Raw genomic sequence first — 27,793 nt, forward strand, 5'->3', positions numbered from 1 at the left:
CAAGGAAAGCCTGCGCAGCTGGCTCTGCTAGTACATGGTATTCATGGTGCTTACCAAGAAGTCTTCAGCCCCGACGGATCCTGGCACTGAATTTGCGTTTCTTGGAAACTGAACGGTGGACGCTAGACACTATTAGCTGATGGCCATACAATCTACATTGGGAATGTCTTGAACACTTCTGACAGCATTGAGCCAGATGGCCTTTTTATTATCGGTCAGGAGCAGGACACCTTTGGGGGCTCATTTGAGGAGTATGAGTCATTCTCAGGAAGCATCACTGAGATTCACATATGGGATCAAGTACTGAAAAGAAGCGAAAGTTTTATGGAAAAGTTGTGTCCACCCATTATATCTGGGCTGATTTTCAAGTCGAGCTGGGCATCCATGGAAATAGAGTCCTCTCTTACAAAGCTGTGGAGCAGGAGCCCATATAAAAGGTCATTTGGCCAGCTTTCAGGATCATTATAATGGGGGGAAAAATGAAAGGCTACCACATTCATTTAAAGAAGATCTCATCAAGAACAGACACTAATCTACTGCATGCACATGGTTTGGCACGGTATCGTTGCTGCACTGGTATTCAGGGCGGGTATGGTTGCTGTGCAGAAAAACAATCACGTAGAGGCTAGTCGAAAGGCATTCTGGGATGCACACGTCCGGACTTTCACATGTGCCAAAAATCTCAGAGGCATTTATGTGGGGAATACACCCATTTGGCAATGTGTGTGTGTGTGTATTTGGGGAACTAAACAACAGAATCTCAATCAAAATATTGAAAAATGACTCTCCCCCCCCCCCCACACACACACTTTCACACAAAATATGTGCCTCAAACAATTTCTCTTTAAAATCCCTTCTTAGAATATCGAAAATGACATGACTAACATTTTTGGGAAAACATTAGAGGATCAAATCTTCAACTTTTAGAAGTGAATGAGCTTTTCTTATCTAATGAAGTCACCAAAATGACATCCCAAACTGTGCATAGTAACTCCAAATGGCTAGAAAAACGTGTTTCATTGCCAGTACAGAACAAAAGAAAGCACTTTTGTATTTGCAGTATCAACAACACAAAGAATTCAGTTTGAAAGAGAGTTCTTCCCCACTTTGGCCAACTTCAACATGTTAGTAAAATCACACATGCTCATTATTAATGTTTAATAGGGTTTGTGGTCTGACAGAATCCCTCTCAAGCCCGTTTCCCCTGCTCTGCCCAATTTCAGCTCCTTACAGTTCTTCTAAATGTTTTCTGACTTACGTCACTTGTAATCCACCCATAACAGCAAACTCTGTCCCATTCTGACTTCATAGTCCCATATGAGCATTGAGTGTCCAGAATTCACTTCCCAGTAGGTTGAACACGCAGAAAAGACAACACATTTATATTCATTAAATAACTTGCTGCCCAGGAACAAACAGTTTTAGGGATTTGTGGATTTTTTTTTCCATTTTGCTTCTTTTGCTGCTGTAGGATATAGGTAGGCGATTGAATAATGTAGGTAACTAAGTAATGTGGAAATGTTCATGAAGAAACGTTGTCCAAACTTAAACAGTGTTGTTGTTTATCATCATGGTTACATTAGTTTCCTTTTTTCTTTTTTTTTTTTTTAACCCTCCGCTTGTATTCATCTAGGTAACATATCTGTCTTTTTGGATTCTATCTTGACTGGAGATTCCTCAGAGAATCGGACATTTTCCCTAGAGTTTGTCCACACCCCTCAGCCTGACGGTGTGTGCGACATTTTTGATCCTGTTACAGGGAGTTTGAGCCACGACGACTGTGACACTTATCGAGGAACCGTCTGCCAGTACAAGAAAGGTGCCTATGACAATGTGTATTGTGACAATGCTATGCCAGCTTCATGTGTGTCAAGATAGCATCTTTGTATCATATGTAAATCATTTTGTATCAGCCTATTTTCTGCTTGCCCTAGACTCTGTCTCTCCCCTTCTCAAACGGAAAAGAGTAAAAAGCAATTTTTAACCTAAAGGGCCCTATTTTTGTTGACCGGTGCACCTCTAGTTTACGGTTTCAGAATTTGAGTTGCACCTTGCTGGGGGCTGTTTTCTATTGACAATTTGTTGACTGAAAATAATTTAGACAAGCTCAAAGCAGGTGTAAGTTGTGGCACAGGTTATGTGATGCGATTTTACTGGATCTGATTTAGGCGCAGGTCGACAGCGCTTGAGCTCTACTGATGCTCTTTTGGACCTGCGCCTGTCTACCAAAATAACAAAAGAAAGTAAACTCAACCCATGTGCATAGTCAGACAGAGGTTTGGGCCAAATTTGGCACAAAGATAGTGGCCACAGTAGCTTACATTAGCATAGCAAGTTTATTTTTATTCTTCTATTCTCTGGTGACGTCCTGGCGAGGTGTGCAAAACACTTTGAAAACCACTGTTTAAGATTGTTAATATTTTGTGTGTAATAATAGTTTTTTTTTTTTTAACTTGCTTTTATTAATGCAATTCCATTTTGTCAGTTATAGAAGTTCAGGATGATTCCCATTCTCCAAATATGCCATTCTTCAGCATATCAAACCAGTATCCTTTACCCGGTCCTGTAAGTTAAACTTTCTCAATGTCCTTTTTTATTTTTGTAAATTCTAAGTTTTAAGGCAAGAAAGTATTATTGTAGGAATATAACACTACATTCTCTTTTGGATGTTAAAGGAGCAGAGTGCCATTCCTTCCTGGGACAGAGAGATAAATTCACTGCATCAGCTGGCCCGGGCTGTCCTGCACAAAATTGAGGCTGGTGGTCCCAATGTCCTCACGTCCAATGATATCCACTATGTGTCTAAAAGGATGGAGATGGGCTTGTCTGCACTGGCTAGTAGCCATGCAACCGGTACTAATGCTGCAGAGGCCATGACGTCCATTGCTAAAGATTATGTAAAGATGTCGAGTCTGATCCTAGAGCCTCATGTGGCTCAACAATGGATTGGTTTAACCGATAACGGGGTGAGGATTGACAAAAGCATCCTTTTGATGAAGATATTTTCTTTTCTCTAATGTCATTTCTAACAAGCCAACATACCTGGCATGATGCATAATTGAAATGTTTTTTGTTTTTTTTTTTATCTGATTTTCTTCAACAGATAGACATGGGGCCTTTTACAATTGTCAATAGTATTGACAGTCTTTCTGAAACTCTGGCAGACATACTCTCTCCTGAGGGAAAAAGCTTCTCACTTTCTACCAAGAACATAGGTAATGTCGAAAACATCTTAATATATACCACAACATATTATACGCCTGCATTTAATACTAGTAGTATCACATATTTTATTGGTTTTAATTCCTTGAGAGTGTTACAAATATCAGAAAGCGTCATTTTTCACTGGTCTACTTAATTAATAACATCCATCATTTCGGTTTTTGTTTTACATTAAATGTGCTTTTTGTGTTTTTCTTTGCGCTTCTGCTGTTTTTGTGAGTAGATGTACTCATAAGGAGCCACAAACTGACTGAAATAAGCTGCTGTCAATCATTTAAACCCTTTGACATCAGCTCCAGCACAATGAGGGGAACTGCTCAGGATGAGCTGCTAATCCCAGACTCAGAGTTACAGAGAATTCAAAAACTCGGTAACAAAAAAAAAGACACCGTGCAAAACAAAATCTTGCTGAAATTTTGCTCCACATTATTTTTACCGGCACGATTTCTTTTCTGATTTTAGGACATAAGGATGTGATGTTTATTCACACTCACTACAGCCATTTGAATGAGATTTTATCTGGTGCTGCAGAGCCTTTTCTGAGTCGGCACGATCAAGTGAAAAGGTTGGACATTTAATAATCTTATGCTCTGAAAAGTCAGTCGTGTTGGAGGAAATGTAAAGATTTGTCCCTCCTTTTTAACTGACATTTACCGAGGATATGTCTCTTCAGATTTGTCTCAGGTCACCTGGCTTCTGCTGTGATATCAGCCACCCTCCGCGATGCTTCAACGGCCCAAACAATCCCTGTTGCTGTCAAGTACACGTTATCGTCATCACATGGGGTAAGCGAGCTTGAGTAATAATGCTTATATTGCGCTTCAGTGAAAATGTCTTGCTCAACATTGAAGATTGGGATCAGATATGTTGCTTGTGTGTGTGTCGAAGTAATTGCTGTGTGATCTTGCAATTAAAGCAAAATGCAGTGAACTACTTGGCTGCAAACATACAAATGCGAGTGACTTAATCTTGGCTATGGGAAGTTGAGCTACACCCATGAAGATCTTTGCCAACCATTATGCTCAGTACAACATTGGTGTCGAAGCAGTAGTGAGATTCTCCAATCTCAGTAAAATAATTTTAACAAAGTAATAAATAATCAATCTTCACATTCACCATAGTTAATTAATGAAATGTACTCTAACGTCCATTCCTAATAGCAACCGACTTGCATACTTCACCCTTTAAGTATCACAAAGGAGATACCATATCACGATGAGCTCATACAATGCTTGTGTTCTCACAGCCCATCCCTTATGAGCTCTACACTAGAGTATTCCTAAAATTGCAATGAGTTCACATGCCATTGCATTGGAAGTAAATTCAATAAATATTATCACCAAAATGTAATGCTGAATTGGTTTCTGTTTCCAGATGGACTATGTGCAGAGATCTTCTCCAGTCTGTGCCTTCTGGAATTTCAGCCTGATGTAGGTTTCATCAGCAAAACAATGAATACAATTGTGTCATTTCATCACGTAGTTAGTGATTGTGTTCTTGTGCATTTCTTTGTGGTGTGTCATAGGAATAATCATAGCAGTGGTTGGTCAAGTGATGGCTGCAGCGTGATCTTTGCTGGCTCTGGCGTTACTTCCTGTCTATGCAACCATACCACAAACTTTGCAGTATTGATGAATTACTTGAATCCAAAGGTGAGTCATTTGCCATGCACAGTAATAAACACAAAATTAATTTTAATATGTACTCAGAATCTGGAAAGTAAAGCATGCCGAAAGTGATAACGTTACTTTAATACTGTACAAAAAATCAATCTGGAGTACGTTTTTTATCCAATCACAGTGCTCCTCTAGTTTTAAAACATGCTTTTTTTTTGTATTTGCCAGGTTTTTTATTTTTATTTTTTTATTGAAAGGCACAGGTTTAGTAAGCCCTAGCTAACAATATTCTCCACTCTTCTTTTTTTACGCACCCATTTTTTCCACCCATCGTCCCAGTGGACTCCTGAGGAAGAGCTTGTTTTGACCAAGCTGACCTTCATTGGCTCGGGAGCATCTTTGTGTGCTCTGGTAGTGACATTAATGCTGTTCACTGTGTTGGAGTGAGTATTTCCTAATGCTGTCCTGCTCATCCACAAAATTACTTGCTTCTCAGTTAATGAAAGCAGTATTCAACTGTTCTCTTAAATGGTTTTGATGTCCCACCAAATACACTAAAAAGATCACTATATGGTCATCGTTGCGGTAGCAGGCATTGCTTTTCTTCTGTGGCCGTTTACAATATTGACTGGTGCTAATCTTCTAATTACAGTTGTGTGCACGTGAGTTCACTCCAAAGGTTTATGGTAGCATTTTGCGGCTGATAATTAGCTGAAGGGTCACAGAGGGATCGCAATAGGCCATGAAGGAGCTGCTATCACAATTTATTTACTGTAGTCTACTGAGTGTCAACTTGCCTTGTAGTACATGTAATATGCATAAAAGCATGAAACAATACTTGAGTGTATTATTTAGTTATCAATAATTTAATTCAATGAGCTATTTAATTTTTTTTGTTTCTATTGATAGTCTTTTATGAAGGCTTCACAAAATTCAAATCATTTTTCACTTGTTTTCCACTAGCATACCTCGATCTGATAGGACATCCATCCATAAGAACTTGTTCATTGCACTGATCTGTGCTCAAGTGATTCTGCTCTGCAGTGGTTCGGCCATTCACAACAAGGTACAGTACAAATTCTGTAATTACACACATTGAATTGGGTGACAAGACGTTAATTAGTCATGGTGATCAATTAGTGATAATGAGCTCTTAAATAAGGTTGAAGTTTTACTCACACGATACTATATTGATTGTTCAATTTAAACAATTCTTATTCAATATGATAATAATGATTAGGATTTGCTAAATGTGTTTTTAAACTGCTAACACATAATGTGATACAAAACTCTAATGTCCTATATTTTGTCATTCACCTAATGGTCAGTCACGGGTCAGTAGTTGATCATTTGACCCTAGGTCATGTCAGGGTCAGGTTGGGGTTGCTTTTTTGGCAATTCAATAAATGGTTTGAAATGTACAAAATATCCCAAGCGGTCATTAAGTGTGTTTCCTGTCGATTTTAATTAGGCATTTTAGTCAGTTCATATTTAATTGATCAGAATTGTCTTGGGTGTATTTTCAATATTTTTTTCTGGCCAAATAAGCCAAATCTATGTACTGTAGTGGATTTGTTCCATTAGGGGATTCTCCCAAAACTAAATAACCAAAATTTGCTGATTAAGAAAAAAAAAAAAAAAAAAAGCACTGTGCTATTATAATAGTAGGAAGAACTGTACTGTGTGTGCATATGCATATAAATTCAGTACATGTAGTGAAAGCAGCGTCTTTAAAGGTATATTTACTTAAGGTACATTTACTTTGGATCATTCAAGAGTATTGCCGAGCAACTGAAAGAGAAAGTATAATTTTGTATCTGCTTGCCCGCCTGCTTTGCTGTGCTCGTAGGTTGCGTGTACACTTGTGGCAGCATTGCTCCACCTCTTCTTTATGGCTGCCTTCAGCTGGATGCTGGTTGAGGGTCTGCTGCTTTGGAGCAAGGTGGTTGCTGTCAACCTCAGTGAAGAAAGACACATGAAGTATTATTATCTCATCGGCTGGGGTACAGCGATTGTATCTTGTGATACTTTCAATTCTATGACATTATGATAAACATCCAATCTGAAATTGCAAAATTGTATTTCCTGTGATTTTATTTTTCTTGCATTTTGCCTATATTTTGTTCTATTTATTTATGTTACTCTTCACAATCCTTTATGTCTCCACTGTTATATATTTTTTTACTTCTCATCCTTCTTTTAGGTCTGCCAGTGCTTATAGTCACCATCACATTGGCTTCGGCCTCAGGCAAATACTTGGCGGATGGCTATTGTTGGCTCAGTGTCCAGAACGGTGTCATATGGGGCTTTGCTGGGCCTGTCATCTTCATCATCATGGTCAGCAAATTACCTCGATTTACAGTATAATGTATTTTGTTCATTGCTGACCGATGCCACGTGCAAGTAACATTGTATTGTATGTCTCCAAACTGCACCACAGCTAAGAGACCCAATAATCAAAATAATTCCATTACAAACTTATTGATCCTTTTTCTGATTTTTTATTTTATTTGCTTCTTAGTAGGTACAGTCATTTTTGTTTGTTTGTGTGTAAGTTAGTTGAAAAAGATAATTCAAATGATCTGTTTTGTTTATATTTGATTACAGGTGAATGTCATGGTACTTACTAGGGTGGTGGTCATCACTATCTCCACAGCCAAGAGGCGCTCCATTATGTTGGCGATGGGTGCCAGTCCTCTGGAACAAACCTACGAGCAAGTTAGGTACTGGCCATGAGGGGGCGCTATTTGTCCTCTTTTTAAAGCTTATTCAACAGTGCGACAGGCCTTGGAACAGGCGGCTGGCTGTCTTCTGAAGGCACCAGAGAAAAGGATTTGTCATTTGTAAAATAGTGAGGCTCATTCATCAAGTAAGATAGAAATACATTTTGAATTGATTATATTAGTGTTGTCTATAAAATATTCATCAGTTTTCAGCCACTTCAAATGCTTTCAAGCCCTCTGTCCCTGAATGTTTTAGGGTCTTTTACTTTTGATCAGACACATGAATTAATTCAGACAAATTGTCTTTTTCTGTATTGACAATTAGATAACATATTATGCTAATATAATAGTGTGTACAGTTTGACTTTTTAAATGATTTGGCTCTGTTATAAACTAATGTTTATAATGCAATTCTGCTTTTTTTTCCCACCCATTTTGACTATCAAATTAGCGGGATTTAAAAAAAAGATCCACATATAGCTGACGTTATGTATGATTTCTACAATTTCAATGAGGAAAGAGGCAGGAATATATTTAATTGTATGATTTTTTTAAACTTCAGGAACATTTGTTAAAAACTAAAATAACCTTTAAAAAGAAAATTATCTAAATTATTATTTTTTTCAAACGTACTCTGTAAACTTAGTGTGTATTTTTTTGCAACATCTAAATTTCATCAATAAATATTAATTATAACAAGATGAGGCAGTGTTACTCTTTCTACAATATCTATAATTCTAATTTTACAGCATTTGGTCATTTGAAGTCTGGCCAAAAATCAATTCCAACTCAAATGTCTAATCAAATAAACTAGCCAATCACGTAAACCATTGCAATATGAAGATAATTACCATTGGCTTTCCAGTTTCATTGTAAATACGCGTGTACAAATTTTTGGGCTGATTTGTCTTTTTTGTACTTTACGTTGCCATGCAGAAACATCACAGCTGTGTTTCTGGTCAAACTGGTATGAACTAATCTGCGTGAATCTCTCCCACATGTGATCCAGTAGATTTCCGACCAGAAGTCTTGTAAATGATTCTATTGGTGAAAGTTATGTCAAAGTGTGTATTTTTTTTTCTTCTCAACCTCAGCCCACCAGGCCTCACAGTAGGCACACTATACACATTTTCAAAGCTGTCCTTGAACCATTTGGCACCCCTGGGTGGCAGCCATCTCGGAAACTCAAACAAATTCCTCCAATGAATAAGCTAGGGCCTGCCGCCATCCCTGTCACAATTTCAACACACACATTCACAGCTGGTGTGGTTTGGCAGTCACCTGAGTGGGAAGCTAATTCCACTCTAAATAGAATTAAATGAGATTTAAGGTGGGAAGTTGTCACCCTGTGGGTCTTCCCAGCCACACAGCCACTGCTAGTCATCCAAGGTTATCCTCCCAAATATCCTCCCAAATACTGCTAAGTAGAAAAAGCTAGAAAAGTGACAATGTCCATAAAGAATGATTTGAATATTAACCCAGGATGGTTTGCCATCATATTTAGGCTCTTCATTGTTTGTATGTGTTAAAACCATGCATGGGTACTGTATGCTTAACATTTATTGTCATATGGTCACAGGGCTGCTGTTAAAGCAGTTTTGGTTCTGCTGCCCATTCTTGGATTGACGTGGCTGTGTGGTGTCCTTGTGCCTTTCTCCATTGTCATGGCCTACATCTTCATCCTTCTCAATTCTCTACAGGTACACACCAAGTGACACAATAGCAAAGATGTTACAAGCATACAAAACCCCACATCATGAACATTATTATTATTATTATTCCTATTACTATCATCTACAGTAAAGTGAAAACCTAATGAAGATGAAAAAAATATTTAAACGTGGTGGTAGTTCTCACTCTAATCAAATTAGCATAACCTCAATTTCATCCTCCATTTCTTACATTCCATTAGAAAAATATAAGAATGAAAACACAACTGCAACCAGAGAAAAAAAAAAAACTCTCGTTACAAACTTATTCCTGTGGGTTTTTTTTTTCCTACAATGAGAAGTTGAAAGGTTTTCCATCATCCCTTCTGCTTTTTCTCTGAATGTACACAGATTGTCAAGGCTTTTATTTGTCAGTAGCAAAGGCTAGTGCAGAAATAGGGGTAATAAAAAAATGACAGAGAGGTTTTTTTTATTTTATTTTAACAGTTGAATTGCGTTTGTATTGTTTATTTGCATTATTCCCGTCATAGGAAATCTAAGGTCAACATGATTGTGATGATCAATTCAAATGCTTTTAGTGCTAAAATTTGAAGGGTAGATGCATCACAGAATTTTAGAGAGGAGCTATATTACAGTCAAATTCTTTACCTTGGTGTTATTGACATTGTTGAAAATGTGTGGTAAACCTTTATAGATAATTATTGCCTCAATTCTCACATCCTTTTGCCCCCTTTTGTTTCATGAAATTCTCTAAGGTTAGTAGTTGTTCACATATTACCCAAAATCCATCAGCTGTAGAATATTCAATTGAGGTACATTTTAAAGAAAGAATCAATAATGGTTTTAACTGCTGTCTAATAATTAAGTGGGCTACTAGCAACAAATAGCTTCTTCCCTATAGCAAAGGATATTTTTCCATGAAGATAATTAATGCACATGGTTTTGCTGTGCTAATTAGCCTGGACATATTGATCTTTTCTCATTAGAGTCATTTCTGTGTTTTTGTTTTATCATACCACTGTCACCTGTCACAGTTATCGTGCATATTTGGCATCTTTTGTTAATGGCAGTAACTGACTTCAGTAGAGAATCCCATCAAACAGCTTTGGGATGAAAATTGTGAGCCAGACGCTCAGGTCCAACATTTGTGACCTCTGACCTCACAAAGGTCATTCTGGATGATTTGACATCATTCATTTCCAGAGACCTACTGTGTCTGAAGTCAGAGTGTGAGGTGTTTCTTGTTGTAGTGATACAAGAGCTGATCACTAAAAGCTTGAGTATAATTGAATATATGGAAAAGTGGCAGAGTTAAAGCTTTGATTCAAGGTTAAATCATTTGAGGTGTGTGAGAAAATGAATGAATCCCTTTCATTACATTTCTTGTGAATTTCAATATAAATGGTGACTTTTCTCTCACGGCTTAATTCTATGGACCCCATAGTGGTATTTTATACTGCTCATTCTCACTAGTCGTTGGTGTGTCAGAGCCTGTGCCAGATGATTTCAGGCAAAAGGCACAATACACCCAAGACTATGTATGCAAAACATGGCTGAGAATGATTGGGAATTAACAAAAAAAAAAAAGGTTTCATAAAATTGTTGTTGTTTGCCCGTCATTTTTACTGGTCCAAGCCAAAGCACCATAAAGATAAAGTGTCATGCTTTTACTGTTGAATCAATAAAACAGATAATGTTGACATTTCATTGCCCGTGATCGTACACTTCTAGTCCTCCTTTTCCCTTGTGACCCTCTGTAATATGCCTCCACTTTCAGTTGAATATTGCTCTTCACTGTAATCGTGCAACTTGATTCACAGTATATGATTTTACTATGTTTTGAAACTCTGAAAAGGAAGAAGTATCCATAAGACAGTTCTTTTTACAGTGCTTTTGTAACTTGATCCATTTACAGCAGGCACTTACAGTTTTTTGAAGAATTAGAAGTTCCTTTATTTTCCTCTTGGTGATTTGATTTTATTTTTTTCCATATATATATATATATACCGTAAAATAATCAAACCAAATTTTGGGTTACTCCTTTTTTGGTGGTTATTATAAATATTTCTTTTTGACAATATAATTTCCCTCACGGGATGAATAAAGTTTTTATTGAAAAGGCACTCATTCATTCAAACAATCACGACACAGCATCTGCAAAGTTTCAGGAGCTATGCTATTCTCTTGAGTATGTTTGAACTTCTATATCAGAGTAAGTTTTATGTCCATCTTTACCATAAATACAGGCATGCCTCATCTGCTTACTTATCAGGCGAAAGATGAATAGCACATGTGGTAAGGGGGCAAGGGAGTGTTTGTGGGGCCCATAAATCGCTCCACCCACTGTCATCCAATCTCTAGGCAATGTCATTCAAAACTTTTCGCACTATCCATTACCTAGGTATAATAGGCTCTTGGCCCTGCTCTGCCCATCCTATTATTAGGCCATAACATCAAACTATCAACAACTTTGAGCAACGGGTGAGGTAAGTGCAACAAGAAGCTGAAGACAACAAAGTGGGGAGGTGAAGGAAGTTGCGTTATAACAAAAATGTTACGCTGCCGAAATACTAGGTGTCAGCTGATGCCCAGCTAATTGAGCTCATCTCGTCCATTTTCATTTATTTTTTGTTAGTTTTTGGTATTGTGATAATGTGATGTGAAAATGAAGCTTCCAATTGGCTTCATGAACCAGTTGTAGTTTTTGACCACTCTAGATGATGCTGTTGGTTTGAATAGAGGATTTTAAGAAATGCCAACTCCGTGTACTTTCAGTTCAATTTTCTAGAGGAGTCAAAAAATTCAACAACTGGTTCATGAAGCAAATTTGAAACTTCATTTTACAATCACTTTTAGACAATATTGCCCATCCCTTTTCAAGTTCTAATTCCCCAATCTTTTACTCGACAAACAAACTGTACATTTGAGTTGCTAGTATAACATTGAACTGGTTACTCAATGTGGGGGAATTGCCTATTCTTTTACATGAATAGAATTTTACATTTGGTAGTTGTATAAGCAGTATAGATAATGAATGATGTTCCATTCATCAATCCGTCCAGCAATCCACACAAGCATGGCAAGAAAAAACTCAACTGATTCAGACATGCTAGCCACATGCAATATCCATTAAGTTCCATATTTAAAGAATAATGTAACAATGATGAAAACTTTCAAGTTTAAGTAGTCATAGGTATAATCATGTAGATTTATTTATAAATCCATGTTTTAATTGGTGTCTTTGATAATTATGAGGTGCGGTTGAAAAACAAACAAACGCGCGACATGATTGTCTGCATTTCCATTGTGAGGGAAAATAACTTTCCCTTTGAAAAGTAGTCCTGTTTGTATTGCATCCTCAATTACCAGCCGCAGCATTAAAACAATATTCAAACAGGATACCAAGGTCAGACTGATTCTCACCAAGCCTCTCTGAGGTGCCACTTCTAATGAGGGCGTTGAACAGTCTTTTTAAGTTGTATATTTATAGTGTTTTGTCTCAACTTGTACTTATTTGTCCTTTTCCATGTTTGCCTATTTTCTTGCATTTTACACTTTTATCTGTGTTTGAATTTAAATTAACTCATTGTGGCTGATTTCACATTGTGGTCACCTATTTTTACAGTCAAAATTAAGTCTTTCACGCAACACTATGCCTTCACTCCCCTCAAAAAAAAAAGAGTCAATTTTGAAAGTATTGTGAAATCCTTTATTCTTAACTTGTATCAAAGAGAAACGAGATACGGCATAATATCAGATGTGAAAAATAAAGTGAATAACACACTTCCTGTTAAAAGAGGGAGAAAATTCCTAGCGTTGTAAGGCCTCTCTTTGTGTTAAACCTGCTGACATTTATTTGGCTTAGAATTACCTGCCTGCTCAATTTGGTAATAGCCTGTGTCATAAGAAAGCAAACCATCATTTTTGTGTGTGTCTCGCCTTACCTGTGTGAGGGTCTACACAGCTTTCTGGCTTCTTGAAGAACAATTTCAATTTGAAACAACTGTACTTATACCTTGTGAGGGCGTTTTTGTTGAGTCCTCACAAATGGCAGTGTCAAAAATTAGGAAGGTGAGGATTAGAAGTTTTAACCCCAGCAGATGTGCCCTTTCATCAGTTTCAGAACTCTTGATCTCACTGCCCTACATCACCGTCACACACCCTCTCAATTGACAACATTGGTGGTGGTGGTGGGGGGGCAATGGCCATGCTATTTTTATTTTCACTTTTATTTTTGTTGCTCACAAAAATTTAGTTTTGGGGGTTTAAATTTATACATACAATACATGCATACAGTATTCATTCAGTGTTGGCTGGTTGTGATTAGGTTAGAAATTGTCCTGGTTTCTGTTACACTGCCACACTGCAGTAGATCTGTAGAATTTCTGCAGCTTTGATGCATACTTTGTGGATAATTAGTGAGAACTGGGTCAGGACAGGGCAAGAAAGCAAAACCATGTTGTTCTTCTAGTGGGTGGCAGGGAGATGGTGGGATAGAGTTGAAGTGGGGGTTAGAGTGTCGGGAGGTTAAAAGGCTGTCAAATATTAGTGCCAATTCACATTGAGACATTTTCTTTTCACTGCATTAAGGTCAAAGCAAATAAGCACTGCTGTCTGTTCTTTTTCTAGACTCTTTTTTTTGGTAGATGGATAACATATCGTACCAATTTTGATATTTTTGGTGAATTTAAGAAAAAACACATAGGAGGGGTAGATTGGTATATTGCACGCTTAATATGGTATAACTTACGGTATTTGTTGGAGGAAGGCAATGGAGTCATTTCATAGGGTAATAGGGTAGAGGGTTTTGCACGCTGTAGTCATTGATCCAGCAAAATTTTGATCGGGTGATTGTTTCCTTCGTATATCCGTAGCAGAAATATGACGGTGAGATATTTCAGTGTCCTGTATGGTGAGGCCCATTAGCAATTAGCAATTACTAGACCCACTATTGTTCTGTGAAAGCAAACAAAACAGTGACAATGTGAGCTAAGAAACAACAGCGTGGCCAGAAGAACCTCGATTGGGATGTTGAGGGTAGTCCTCACTGGCCCCTTCGTGGGTTGACCCCTGGCTTGTCCCCGACATAGCTTAGATCATTTCCTACGCACATCAGTGTGCACAGATACGTATATGCTCCTCCCGCTGAGTGTTTACAGCCATATGCTGATTCCTATTAATCTGCTTCTTGTCGGGACAAGGTAGAGGGTGGATCCTGGAGGGTTTGTCTTGGATTCAGAGGCCACAGAAGGTGGGTAAAATGTTCAGTCACACACACAGGGCAGGCAGTCGTGAACACACACACACACAGCCTGAAAGCCCCATCTGACAGATTGCACCAGGCCTGGTCCTCTTTTTACACTGAGCAGATGTGGTCTCACACTTGTTTTCCTTGGTAATTATCCCTCGTTAAGTGAAAGCATGTGCCAATCAAACAGCTTGGCTAGCAAGAGCAGTGCCTGAGCCAGGTTAGGGAGAGAGAGAGCGAGGGAGGTAGAGAGACCCTCTCATCTCCTCCTCTTTTTTAGAGCACTGTGTCATTACTACGTTAAAGCCAATCCTTGCCATGGTGTGAGAGAGCTGCAACAGCTGCAGGACTGACATTATTATCCCTCGTTGGACTTTCAAGTGGTTGCAAATTTGATGATTATAACAGTTAACACTTGTCATGTCAAATTATAGCTTTATGTCATATGTTTTTTTGGGGGGCGGCCGGATTGTGTATTAACATCAGAATTGTTAATTCATTTAGACATTGTAAAGTAACTTATTAACATAAACTTGAATCACAAAGAGGCTGCTCGGTGGAGCACTGGGTAGCATGCCCGCCTCACAGTTAGGAGGGTGCGGGTTCGATTCCACTCTGATTGAGCACTCCAAATTGCCCCTAAGTGCGAGTGCAGATGGTTGTTCGTCTCTGTGTGCCCTGGGATTGGCTGGCAACTGGTTCAGGATGCCCGATGACGGCTGGGATAGGCTCCAGCACGCCTGCGACCCCCGTGGGGACAAAGTGGTTCAGAAAATGGATGGATGAATCCCAAAGATCGGGTGCATGGTGGAATAGCGGTTAGCACTTATGTCTCAAAGCTGGGAGGTTCTGAGTTTGAAGAAAGTGTAAATTAGTGTCGCTGATATATTTGGTGGAGCAGCGTCTGGGTTGCTTTTGGGGTACTTAGAGTATTTGTAATTACTATTTTCGGATTAAGTGTCGTGGTAATTGTAAAAATCCTCAAATCTCTTCATTAATTAAAATCATTCACCCACAACATCCTTTAGACACTGCCAACAACAACTAAATTGGGCTTTAAGAAAAAAAAATAAGTGTCTCCATCCAAATAAAAGACAGCAATAGCAAAGAAAGAGAGAGAGAAAAAAAATGAAGATATATGAAGTCTTCATGTGGTTGAACTACCATTCATTTTCACTTTGAGGACCTACGAACCGTGGTGAAGTGTGATTGCATGTGACAGTCGCCAAGTCTGCCTGTTTATCATGATGGATACGCGCCGCCACTGTGGCAGTGCAACACACAAACTCACATTCGCACAGTGGAAACCGCAGCTTTATGAAGCCTCTCGATCTAGAAACACACATTTTGCACAAGCCACATATTACCGATTGATTATCAAACCCTCAACGCAACCGAACATTTACATTATTTATTGTATGCTGTTGTAGAATGAATGCTTTCTTCTTTGATCAATCAAAATTGACTAGAGAATTATTGCTGAGGCTATGATACTGTGATGTTAAGATTCATTTTTAACTTGTAATTATTATTCCCAAAAAATATTCCCGCAGCTCTTGTAAGCGAACTGTAAGGCCCAGATTTGCAGCGAATAGCAACGTTTTTTGTAAAGCTCTCAGTATGTACTCATACTCAAACGATGTATCAGTAAGTTCCCATGAAATCCAAGGTCACATGTTCAATGCAATAAAAAAAGCACAAGGCACACCCATTGACCATGTTTAACCCTTAAAACGTGAAAGATGCTCTGTCTTTCCCTTTGTCTGCACTGCTCTCTCCTCCATACTTGGTGATCTTGACACATGCCATTAACCTCAGCTCGCCTCACCTCAACTGTGAGACGGGAGAACAAAACCATCCCATAATAATACCTGTAACCATCTTTTTTTTTTTTTCCTGTTTGGTACCCAAAAGCAACTTGTTCCAATTTTGCATATTGCATCCATTTGTCATTGCTAGTCAAGGGCACTGCTACGCAGTCTTGTCAGCGGTGCAATTTTATGTTTCAGTTCAAACGGGTAGTGAGTGTGTGTATGTGTGTGCGTCTAAGAAGTATCATTCGAGCGATTTTAAATTTGTTTTCATGCCTACAAATGTGTGCATATGAATAAGAGGACACATTTCTCCCGTGCCCGAAGAGTAGACCAAGGGCAAATATTCTGTTGTTCCTTGAGGAAAATATGCACTTTTTATGGCCCCAAAACATTGATGTATCTAGAAGCAGACAAGCACAAGAAAATGATAAAGTAAGGCTTCTTCCAAGTAGGAGCATGGTTTATATTGCTCCTGTTAATCATATTATGTAGTTTTACAGTAACACTCATGCATGCTACTCATTGTTTGTTGAGAATTTTTAATATTATACTGAGGTCTGTCAGAGTTGGATTCACAATCCCATAATGTGGAATTTTGTTTTGACACAACCAATAGATTTGATCTGTTTTTTTAGTGTCAATCATAATTAAATTATCAGGCATCCCCATTTGTTTCTTTGCAACTTTTTGACATGTTAATTGGAATCGTTTTTCCGCACTAGCAATTTAGATATTTTATTTAAGTGGAGGAAAAAATGAACACAAACCATAGTACTACTAAATTCATCTAACCATGTCTTTATGGACCATACTGAAGGTCAGTAAAGGCCTTCCTAAACCTTTTGGAAGCATACATATGTCACAACTGTCATGGTAAAGATTCAGACAGAACTAATGCGTAGAGACCCATCCCTGATTATTTCATAAATTGCTCAACACTCCCAATACCTTTGGACATCAAGTTTAAGAAAAACACAGATGATAAATTACTGTAAATTATAGCTTTTCAAATAACATATTTGCATTTCATATCCAGTGTGACTAAATTACGCACAGTAAAAGAATGCATGTTTATGCATTCTGTTCGGAAGAATATGATGTGTCCAGCTGCTTTTACCAAGTTTTCCTCCTGTTCAACACTAACCCCCGCCTTCCATCTTTGGAAAAACGTAGTGGTTAAGAAACACAATGAGATTGACAGTGAAGACACATCCACTTTGACAAGAGGGTGCCCCAGAGCGCCTCCTTGGATACCTTAGTATTGTTAATGAAACAGTTCTCTGCATTGGCAGAACACTTTGCCTCACTAGTTCAAAGACTCTTTCTTTGACCCATGTGCAGAATCTTTGGATCGGTTTTCTACAGCTATGTTTTGCTTGGCGCTTAAGGCACGCCAGCTCTAAATTGTCTTGTTTAAAAGCTAGTTTGTTTACAGTCCGCTTTCACTCGCTCTCAATAGCCCCGCAACCTCTCCATCCCATTACCACATGTTACTAGTTGAGATTTTTTTCAAAGGGGCATTTCTAAAAGCCATTGCTCTCCCAATAAGTCCAATTTGTGTAAACATTTTAGAATTATGTTAGCATGTGTAGCAAAAAAAAATGGAATGATCGCCTCATTCCCACCCACCCTCAGTCATACGGGTTTATTTAATCATTAACACAAAAGCGAGCGCTCATCTGTTATTGCTTCAATAACGTTTGTTGGTGTGATGTAAAATCAATATGACACACCAGCTCAATGCTAGAGCAGTGGCAAACGTCATTTGTCATCGATAGGCAATAAAGATATACAATTGATTTTAGTCTATTTCAATCCACAACCTCCACCATTTATTGCTCTTTTGTGGTACCGGAAGAAAGAAGTGGAATAAAAAGGAATTTGAAAATGGCGATGAAAGGACAACCTTGCCGAGCTCAATTATTCTTAAAGAAAAGGGCTGTGATGTTTTGAGGGCACATTTATTGTATGTGTGTCGACATGCCCTGCCGGTAAAATGTAAAGAGCAATGAAATGTTTGTTTTTTTGGTTTTCATTGATGGGATGCTTTTCTGGTGATTTTTGGATAGTTTTTTCACAGGTATGTCCTGTATAAACATACATTGATATTTATTTATTTATTATTATTTTTTTTGTGCTTGGTATATTTTGTTTCAACATGGATTAAGGCTGTTCCTTCATATGACTCCATCCATTTTCCAAATTCCTATTATACAGTATTGAGCTATGTTACGCCAAAAGTTTTCAAATAAGAAAATAAAAAAAATAAAATAAAACCACACCGAGATTTTTTTCCCTAAAGCAAACGCTTGATAAATGAAATCAACCATCACACATCAATCTCCAGTGATTTATGTTCTTCTAGTATATACTGTATGCAGTTCAATTCAAGTCACAGAACTCGATCATATCCTAGCGCATTTTGCTTTGTCTGTTGTCTGTTAGTGTTTACGTCAGTTACTGTTGTGTTTTGTCGCCTCTGGCTCGTGAGGCCCCAAGTTGTGTCGGTGGTAGCGAGCGACATCTGTTTTGGGCTTGTTGTTCCTCTTGGCTGCTTTTCAATTGGATTTCCTCAAGCAGGGCCAAAAGCTGTCACCTCTGCCAGGCTCTGTTAGTGATCACTGCCGGCCCCTATATTAAGTAGGTGGTTCAGGGCTAAGCTAATAACTCTCCCTCCTCTCCTGAGCCATCGCACACCAATGAGTGTTTCCACCAGCATCGGTGTGTGTATATGATCGCTTTCTAACTATAGACCCAGTAGTGGCATACTAACTTGGGGGTCTCCCGCTCAATGTGACAACTGAGTTGAGTCTATGTGGGTGTCCTATTAGTTCCTCTCAAAGAATGAACAATGCTTTTTTTTTTAAAAGTCGAACAAAATAAGGTCAAAGCACTTGCATTGCGATAATGCTACATAGTTATGTTGATATAATGTGAGGAGTTCTATGAGATATGTCGATTTCTATGGTGAGCATTTAAACTAACTCATGAAAGCTCTTTCCAACAAATGTCCTTGCAGTTCTTTTTGTCCTGGATGAGTTGTCACCCTGCTTTTGGGGTCATTTTGGTAGGCTGGCCTACGTGGTGGCCACCCCCTGTTCGGTCTCTGACCACCCCCTGGCCACCGCCAGGATGTTTTTAGAGGGGACGAAAACTTTTTAATGACACGATATTTACTGAATATACAGTGAGGCAAAAAAATATTTAGCACGCCACCAATTGTGCAAGTTCTCCCACTTACAAGATGAGAGATGCCCCTAAACCTCACTGATCTCTAGGAGATCTGCATGGAGGAATGGGCCGGAATACCAGCGACGGTGTATGAAAACCTTGTCAAGACTTACAGAAAATGTTTGACCTCTGTCATTGCCAACAAAGAGTATATAACAAAGTATTAAAAGAAAGTTTGTTATTGACCAAATACTTATTTTTCACAATAATTCGCAAATAAATTCCTCAAAAATCTGACAATGTGATTTTCCAGATTTTTTTTTCCTTTAGTCTCTCATAGTTAAAGTGTACCTTTGATGAAAATTACAGGCATCTCTCATCTTTTAAGTGGGAGAACTTGCACAGTTGGTGGCTGACTAAATACTTTTTTGCCTCACTGTATGTACTACACGGTTTATTGTTTTTATATTGTCATTTTATTTCATTACTCACTAATTCCCTTGGCTTTATTTATTCCATCCATTTAGAACACCCACTTAAATTGCCAAATCGGGTTATTTGGCAAATAATGGGGCTCATAACGACAGCATTAAAATACCAAGGCTGCACTGATTTCGTCACTGTGAACTCAGAAGTTACACTGTATATATGTTGCATTTGTTTCCAATTAGTTTTACTCATACAGTCTATGTAAAACCATGATCTCACATTTATACTATTTTATAGGCTGGGTAAAGGCTTTTTTTTTTTTTTTTCTCTCTCTATGAAAGTGATCAAGTCCTGCCCCTTGGTTGTGGGTGTTAAAGCGTGCATGGGGAGGTGTTTATCTCATCAAATTGACAGCAAAGCAGCCTGGCTGTCTACCTGCCTGTTTGTCTGGCTTCATGTGGTCTTGCCAGCTTCTCTGGCCAGCTGGAGCCGTTAGACAGGGGGTGAATATGAACCGAGGACCTGCACAACATCAACCCGGTGCTTCACAGCACTGACAGATACTTTGATTTGACATGCCATGAGCAGTTAAAGTGAAAGTTATGTATACATGTTAATTAAACTGTTTATGCATAAAGGGGTCAGAGACATTAGCAAGTCCCAGTGCAGAAGTGTGAATTTCTTGTCTTTTTTTCCTACATCCCAGCATTTTCACCTCCTCTGTCTCTCATTTCCGTAATGATTACCAGGTGTAAGAGCTAAATTTTTTCTCCCCGTTTTGCCAAGCAGAGATGTAGATAGCTCTATTTGTAAAATGTGTCTCAAGTGTTTGACTCTTGGTAGGATTTTTGACACTGGGTCTATCTAACTTGTTGCAATAGCTCCCTTTTATTTTTGTGGCTGTTTTCAATGCACATACAGGTTGTGGTCTTTTGCTCTGGAAGAGAGAAGGGGTGGTCCAGTCAAACAATTCAATTCAAAATTGATCAGCATTCACCCAATATGAAGTATTATTATTTTTGCTGCCTATATTTAACATTAAGAAATGGTGATAACACATTTTCTATATAGAAGATAGATGGAAGATGGGAAACAATATAATCAACTGAAGTAATGTGGTTGCAAAAGTGTGCACACCCATCTTATAACTGCCAATGTGATTGTGTTCAGAATTAACGAATTGTTCACAACTTAAATGTAAGTCAGCACACACCTACCACAATTTCAAGAGCTTCTGATTAAATCCAGATGTTGCTATTCTGTTAAGAAGATGCCTGCACATTTTGCACTAACACTAACTTCATTCAGGGCCCCACTCCTGTTAAAAAAAAGGCACCCTGTACCTCTCTTTACAAAAAGTATTCCTTAAGTGATAATCGGTGTTCCCGTGTTTGCGGCAAACACATCTTCAGGAATTATGGTCCAAAAGTTCAACCTTGGTTTTATCGGACTGTCACAAAATCTCTCAAACGTGGGAATATGAAACCAGCCACTATCAATATTTATTCCTGAAAATTCACACAAATCCTTCAGCAATGGCACCCACTTTTTGTTTTTGTGTTAAATAAGCGTTTTCTGTTATAAATTGTGTCTAGCAAAAGTGTCCAGTTTAAAGCATTAGCATGTGGCCCTTTCACATGCTAATGCTTTAACTGGACACGTTTCCAATCAGTTCTTATACAACAGTCAGAGGTTGACATATGTCAAAAGGACAACAACCAAAAGACTGATTGCGGATTTTGGATCAGGGGATGACACTGATCATCAACTGTGGGCTTGTGAAGCTCTTTAAGACTTTGTAATTTAGTGCTAGAATATAATAGAAATGTTTTTATTGTATCAAACGTATTTTTCTGTGTTTCATTGTATTGCACCACTCTCTGGAAGATGATTGTTTGTGGTCAAACACAATCTTTGGTGGATTTAACTTTTTAAACATACAATTGTTCCCTAATTAGTTAGAGGCTAATTAATTTATGCTCTGTTGTTTGAAGTGCAGTATAACAATATTTTGAACGCAACGATGCTCATCCTATGCATAAATTTGTACCATTTGCTAGAGAGTTCAAAAGAAACACGACTTGGTTAAGAAAAGTGCACACACATTTAAATAATGTGCCCCAATTTTGTTTGTTTGTTTATAGTGGGAATATTAATGACTTAACATTTTAAACTATTTTTAACTCAATTATTCTCTAATAGACCACTTTTCTTAATGTGTGCAGGATGTTCTTCCCACTTTGTTCACTGTACAACATAAGATTAATTACAAATATGAGCAATGATCAAAAACATGGTAATCAAACAATGACTTGGGAATTGTAATGCAATAGAATCGTGCAAATTATGTACGAAATGTATGTGCACGTGTACATGTCCACGTTTTTAGTGCATGCATGAACAGTTTGGTTCAATTCAATGATTCACGCACCTATTTACAGCTTTATATGCATTTTCATTTTACATTCCTTAATTCTTCCTACCATTATATTTATATTAGGTACGTTTTGTATTGTAGAGGTATTGTCATTCCAATGGACCTTGATAATTTCTTTTTCAGGTTATGCCATGAAAAGAGATGCACAATACTTCTAAAAGTTTTTTTTTTTTCTGCGAACTAGAACTGAATCATTGTGAGACTGGGTTATCAAAGAACCCTCTCTTTCTGTTGACCTTTTAAAGGATTTTCACCACCTTTTCATGCTTCTTCTTTTGTGGCATATGTCACAATTTCCACGGCGGCAACAGGTTTACAATATGGCCCGAAGGCGAATGCGCAAGCTTGTGTATACAAAAATTTCCAATGAAAAATAACTATTTCTCTGTGACCAAAAGTACAGGGTTTATGCATCCAAGGGCAGGTTATTGTTGGGTTCAGGGTTCTTTGAACATGAAATATCTTCTTTTATGTTTCATTTTTTCATTATGCTGCGTCTCCTCTCCCATTCTCTGTTTTGCTCCAATGGTTTTCCTTGATAGTTTTGACGGGCTTGAGTTGCTCTCTTTTTGTATGTGTGTGTGTTTTTGTGCATCTCTTTTAGTAAGACTTTGGAACTTGCAATGTGTGTATTACATTTGCGTGCACTTGTCTGACACACAAAATTGTAGCTCTAGTTTGTGTTTGCATGTTTTGTGAAGAGGTTGAAATGAATGACACCACTATTATAGAGGATACAAAGGAGGCCACAGTTTGGAGAAGCTGTTCACATTTTAAGCGAGACTTCTCGTTTCATGAACTGCTCATCATTAGAGCTGATTTTTTTTTTTTTTTGATGATGATAGGAGAGAAAACAAGTGTAACAACTTTGTCCTCCTATCTTATTACCCCTCTCTCTTTGTCTGTTTGCAGGGCCTGTTCATCTTCCTGATATATGGGGTGTACAACACAGAGGTAAGTCTGCATTGTGTCTCAAGGCTGTCGCAGTGAATGAGAGAAATGACAAGTTTCTGATGGGCTCCATGGTTAAAAGCTGTGCCGGTTCGGGGGGTTGCGGAAAGTAGGAGGGTGTATGTGTGTGTGCGGGAAGGAGGGGGTGGTCTTGAGTGCACACGTGTGTGTGTGTGTGCGCGCGTGTGTGTATGTATGTATGCGACGGTTGATGGTGGAAGGAGTGCTGAGATGGAAGGGAGGGGGACATCTTTTCCACGCAAGCGTCCCACTGCCCTTCATGCTTGGACTAACTTATATGCATCCGAGTCCGACCATTAAACACTGACACGGCGTCGTTCTCAGCCACTCATTGCTCACCTACATTGCCTAATATTTCACTGCCTCTTTAAGTTTTTAAACTCACGGCCCTCCATTTAGAATCCTGACAAAGCCGTTGGCCAGTGCTTTGTGAGGTTCCGAGCAGCCACAGTACGGAGGAGGACGGAGGAAGAAACGTGCAATGAAGGACTGAGAACATAGCAGACTGAGATGCTGCATTATTACCATTTAGATAAGGCAACAGAGAAAGATGCAATTTAATAGATGGGTTTCACCACATGAAAATCACTCTTAGTCAAAAATCTTTGAAGATAACATTCTGTTCATCTAGCCACTACTTACTCAAAAACTGCTTATACTAAATGCCAGTAGTATTTTGTAAAAGTTAAATAAAAAAATACATCCATTCATCTATAAGTGCAGAAAAAAAATAATTATACTCAACTTTAAAGACGTCGTGGGTTTTTTGTATATTTTTAAATGTCCCAAATCGTTGTTTTAATAATTACAATACACTAAAATATATTTCATCCAAAGTAGTGTGCATAATAAAGCATTGCATTTTGGGAGTCGCCCGTCAGCTTTTCCCTTCGTGTCTTCGGCATTGGAAGTACAAAAGTTGAAATTCATACCCATCAAATTGTAAGCGAACTCTATGCAAAAAGAAAAAAAGCCAATATAAGTAACAGACAAACTAATTTTTCTGCTCATGAAGCAGATTAGATTTGATTAAACCAAATTTATTGAATTAAAAAGCAAAAACTTATTTTGATAAGGAATACTGCCTCAATTCATGAAGCTGGATTTTCACATTTATAAATTTGCCACGGAACGGGCTTTGCCTCTAATGTACTCGAAATGCAGTGTTTTTTATTTATTTATTTTTTTATCACTAATTACCTGAGAATAGCTCCCCATTATTCATTGCAATTAGCTTTTCCTTGGTGGTCACCTTGTATTAAAACGCTTTGATGACCTTTTATTTCCATCAGCTTCAAGGATGTCGGCAGGTGTTTGTCAGCCGCTTTCATATGTTAATTGTTTAACTTTGCATCATGGCGAAACCTTGAGCGTATGCTCAAGCCCTTAAACACATAACCATCATCTAAAACAATGCCCTTCCCCTCATTGTCAAATAATTCATTAAGTGATGTCATGTAATTGCCTCAACAGGAGGCTGCTTTTGATATCAGTGAAATCTCTGGTATGTCCTTCCCCCCCAATAAATAATGGATGATAATGTCTCCAGCATTTAGACTTGTTGCGCATCTTGTCAAAATTAGTAGGGCTCATTATAGAATGCAAGCTCTGTTGATACTGTGCAGTTGCATGAGCCTTTCTTCATTATGTAGCTCTCCAACAGTCTTCTACTTGTAAAATATATGCGCCTGTTGCACGTGTGTGTGCATGTGTTTGTGTGTGTGTGTGCGTAGTGTCATATTTTATGAAATGCTCAGACGTAGTGAAGCCAGAAGCCATAATGCATATTCGCTATGGCGGCTTATGTGTTACGTGTAACCCGCTACAAATTTACAGTGCTGACAATGTGCATGAACAGCTGATTCAATTTTACTTGTGAAGCTTTTGTTGGTGTCTCTTCTCACACACACACACACACACACACACACACACACACACACACACACACACACACACACACACACACATACACACACGTACACACACGTTATTTATCTCATCTATTTGGTTCTTCACAATTTTACTACAATGACAATTATCAATACAGTTAAAATACTTCCCTATTCAATAAAGGCAGTAAATCGATATTATTTTAAGCTATACGAAAATACGTGATACTTGACAAGGGTAATTTTAATTGAATTGAATTTCAATATGAATATAATTAGCGTATATCTTGATTAATGTATTTAGTAAGAATGTGTCAGAACTGGTTTGACACATCTCAAAACTCATGGATGCTGAATTAGGGACAGATAAATGATTATGTATTGTAAAAATAAACTGTGCATGTACTTTATTTTTACTGCAAAGCACAAGCCAGCAATACGATTATATATTTCTTTTCAAACAGCATTTATTAATGCTGTTAATAAAGGCACATTCAAATGTGTCTTTAAATGCTTCAGGTATGGATTACTCTGAATATACAAAGAATTTGTTTTAATCGCAGTAATCATTTGTGAATGTGAAAGATTGTGAAATATTTTTAAAATAATAATTTGCTATGCAATTATACATCACGTCAACAAAATTCGAAATTAAAATTGTTTTTTTTTTTCTATTGTACGGTTATCCACAGTGTGGCAATGATATTTTACATTTAATCAGGTATAAAATTTACTCTGCAATTGTGGAAACAAATCAATTGTCTCGTGCGTGATCTTACAGTTTTGGTCTGGAGTATAAAAATGTAATCTGTTCTGCAAGGGCAGTCCCTTCTCCTTCAATAGCTCCATTTGTTGGTCTCGCCGCTCTGTGTTGACAGATGATATCTCGAAGTCGTCTTCTTAGTTTGCCAGCTCTATGTGTCACTTTCAAGTCCCATTAGCCACCGAGACACACTAGAGCACCTTCTCTCATGTAGGCATACACTCTTTTTCTGTTTCAGCTATTTGCTGTCAGAATTCACAAAGGCCAGCTTAGTTTTAAAAAAATATATATTTTTGTATAGAAGTTCTGCTTTGGAAATTATTTGATGTTTTTATAGTATGAAAGTGTGCTTCACCAAGCAGACGTACTTTAAAGTGTCTCTTGTTCTTTTAGGTCCGAACCACGGTCAACAGGATCAAGGAAAGGAGGAAGGCGCTTAATTTCTCAGTATGTACTGGAATTCTTTTGTGTGTGTGTGTGTGTGTGTGTGTGTGTGTGTGTGTGTGTGTGCGCGCATGCGTGCCTGTGTGCGTGCACGTGCGTGCGTGTTGCACACACGCCGCAAACTCAATTTTCCAATTTTCTTTTTTGTGGGGGAAACAAAATCCTCTCTCCAACAATGCCAATGAGAGCTGGCCACAAAACAGCCTCTTACATCCACTATCCTCTTACTAGCCGACAGTCCATGTTAGATGCCCCTATAGATCAAACACACACCCTCCATAATACCCCCACCCCCCTTTACGCTGCCCATTGCGGCACCTTCATCCCCGCAATGTCAACCTCTGTGCTGGGTTACAAGTTTCTAATCCAGGACAAGCTGTCCCCTGACATTAAAGTGTCAGACCAGTATTTATACCTCGCCGGATGCTGCTGCGATGCGACCACGTGTTTGTGGTACGTTGTCAGCCCTAAGCAAAGCACTTTTTGGACATTTCCAAAAATACCTTTCTCATCATAGCACCCAGCTTTGCCCGCCACCACATAAACACAAATTGCAATTTGTCCCTTATTAGAGATCACATCAACTTTACTCCACTTCCTCGGTTGTGAGTGAAGGCTTTACAACCGTTAATACTCTGTCCTATCACTCCCTCCCACCGCACCCTGACCCACACATATACACCCACCAATATTTCCCACCTTGCACTCATCAGGTCATTGCAAAAGGAATGAATCCATTACAAAGTGCAGATTGATTTTGAAAATCTCATGTGCCCCTCCACTTCCTTTGACGCCCCCCCACCACACCACCTTCGAGATTGACACTGTAAGAATGTGAAGAAATTAAATAAATAAATAGATCAGATGAGTCTACTGGACTGGATTGGGGTCTAATGGGGCCCCCTTGCCATTGGTGCAGCTTGATATATTGGCTGCTCACGGCATCAGTGATGTCCCCCCCCCCCCCCCTCGCACCATCTACTGTCATTTTTACTGCTTGCTCTTGAGGTGGTGGTTTTCCAATCTTGCTGGGTTCCGCTACTAGAATGCATTTTTTTAGCGATCGCTGCCACCTGACGGTTTTTAGCTAATGCTGTTTTGTGCCATAAATCCTTTTTGAAATACCGTATCCACCTGTCCTTTGGTTGCATTGGAGGCATTTGGCTCTAGATGACCGCACATGCCCTCATATATCCCCTTGTTGTAAAACACAGGATTGGGTATTGTACCTTGCACGGTGTGAGATGAAGAAGCTTTTGCTAGTATTACTGCATATATGGGGTCATTTGAAGATGAACGACATGAGTTGCCAATGTATGGTGTCTTATATGTAAGGGATTAGGCTAATGAGACAGATTTAATTCAGGGGGTTAAATAAAATATGTTGTCTTGTAT

At 38.5% G+C, this 27,793-nt stretch overlaps 1 protein-coding gene across 3 annotated transcripts in view; it reads left to right on the top strand.

The window, feature by feature from the left end:
• Positions 1–27,793, top strand: part of LOC147046925 (adhesion G protein-coupled receptor D2) — a 52,796-nt gene that overhangs the window by 2,221 nt on the left and 22,782 nt on the right. For 2 of the 3 annotated variants that reach the window (XM_085927181.1, XM_085927183.1), the window contains exons 5-21: positions 1,634–1,819; positions 2,486–2,565; positions 2,676–2,966; positions 3,104–3,215; positions 3,446–3,592; positions 3,685–3,787; positions 3,896–4,007; positions 4,597–4,652; positions 4,748–4,874; positions 5,178–5,281; positions 5,802–5,904; positions 6,688–6,841; positions 7,042–7,175; positions 7,446–7,561; positions 9,141–9,261; positions 23,243–23,284; positions 26,348–26,401. In XM_085927181.1, coding sequence (XP_085783307.1) covers positions 1,634–1,819; positions 2,486–2,565; positions 2,676–2,966; positions 3,104–3,215; positions 3,446–3,592; positions 3,685–3,787; positions 3,896–4,007; positions 4,597–4,652; positions 4,748–4,874; positions 5,178–5,281; positions 5,802–5,904; positions 6,688–6,841; positions 7,042–7,175; positions 7,446–7,561; positions 9,141–9,261; positions 23,243–23,284; positions 26,348–26,401 — 2,042 coding nt within the window. The remainder of the gene's footprint in view (positions 1–1,633; positions 1,820–2,485; positions 2,566–2,675; positions 2,967–3,103; positions 3,216–3,445; positions 3,593–3,684; positions 3,788–3,895; positions 4,008–4,596; positions 4,653–4,747; positions 4,875–5,177; positions 5,282–5,801; positions 5,905–6,687; positions 6,842–7,041; positions 7,176–7,445; positions 7,562–9,140; positions 9,262–23,242; positions 23,285–26,347; positions 26,402–27,793) is intronic. The other variant, XM_085927182.1, reaches the window with a different exon arrangement.

Source organism: Syngnathus leptorhynchus, chromosome 13 (genome assembly GCF_054491065.1).
Source record: "Syngnathus leptorhynchus isolate UIUO chromosome 13, UIUO_Slep, whole genome shotgun sequence".
Lineage (NCBI taxonomy): Eukaryota > Metazoa > Chordata > Actinopteri > Syngnathiformes > Syngnathidae > Syngnathus > Syngnathus leptorhynchus.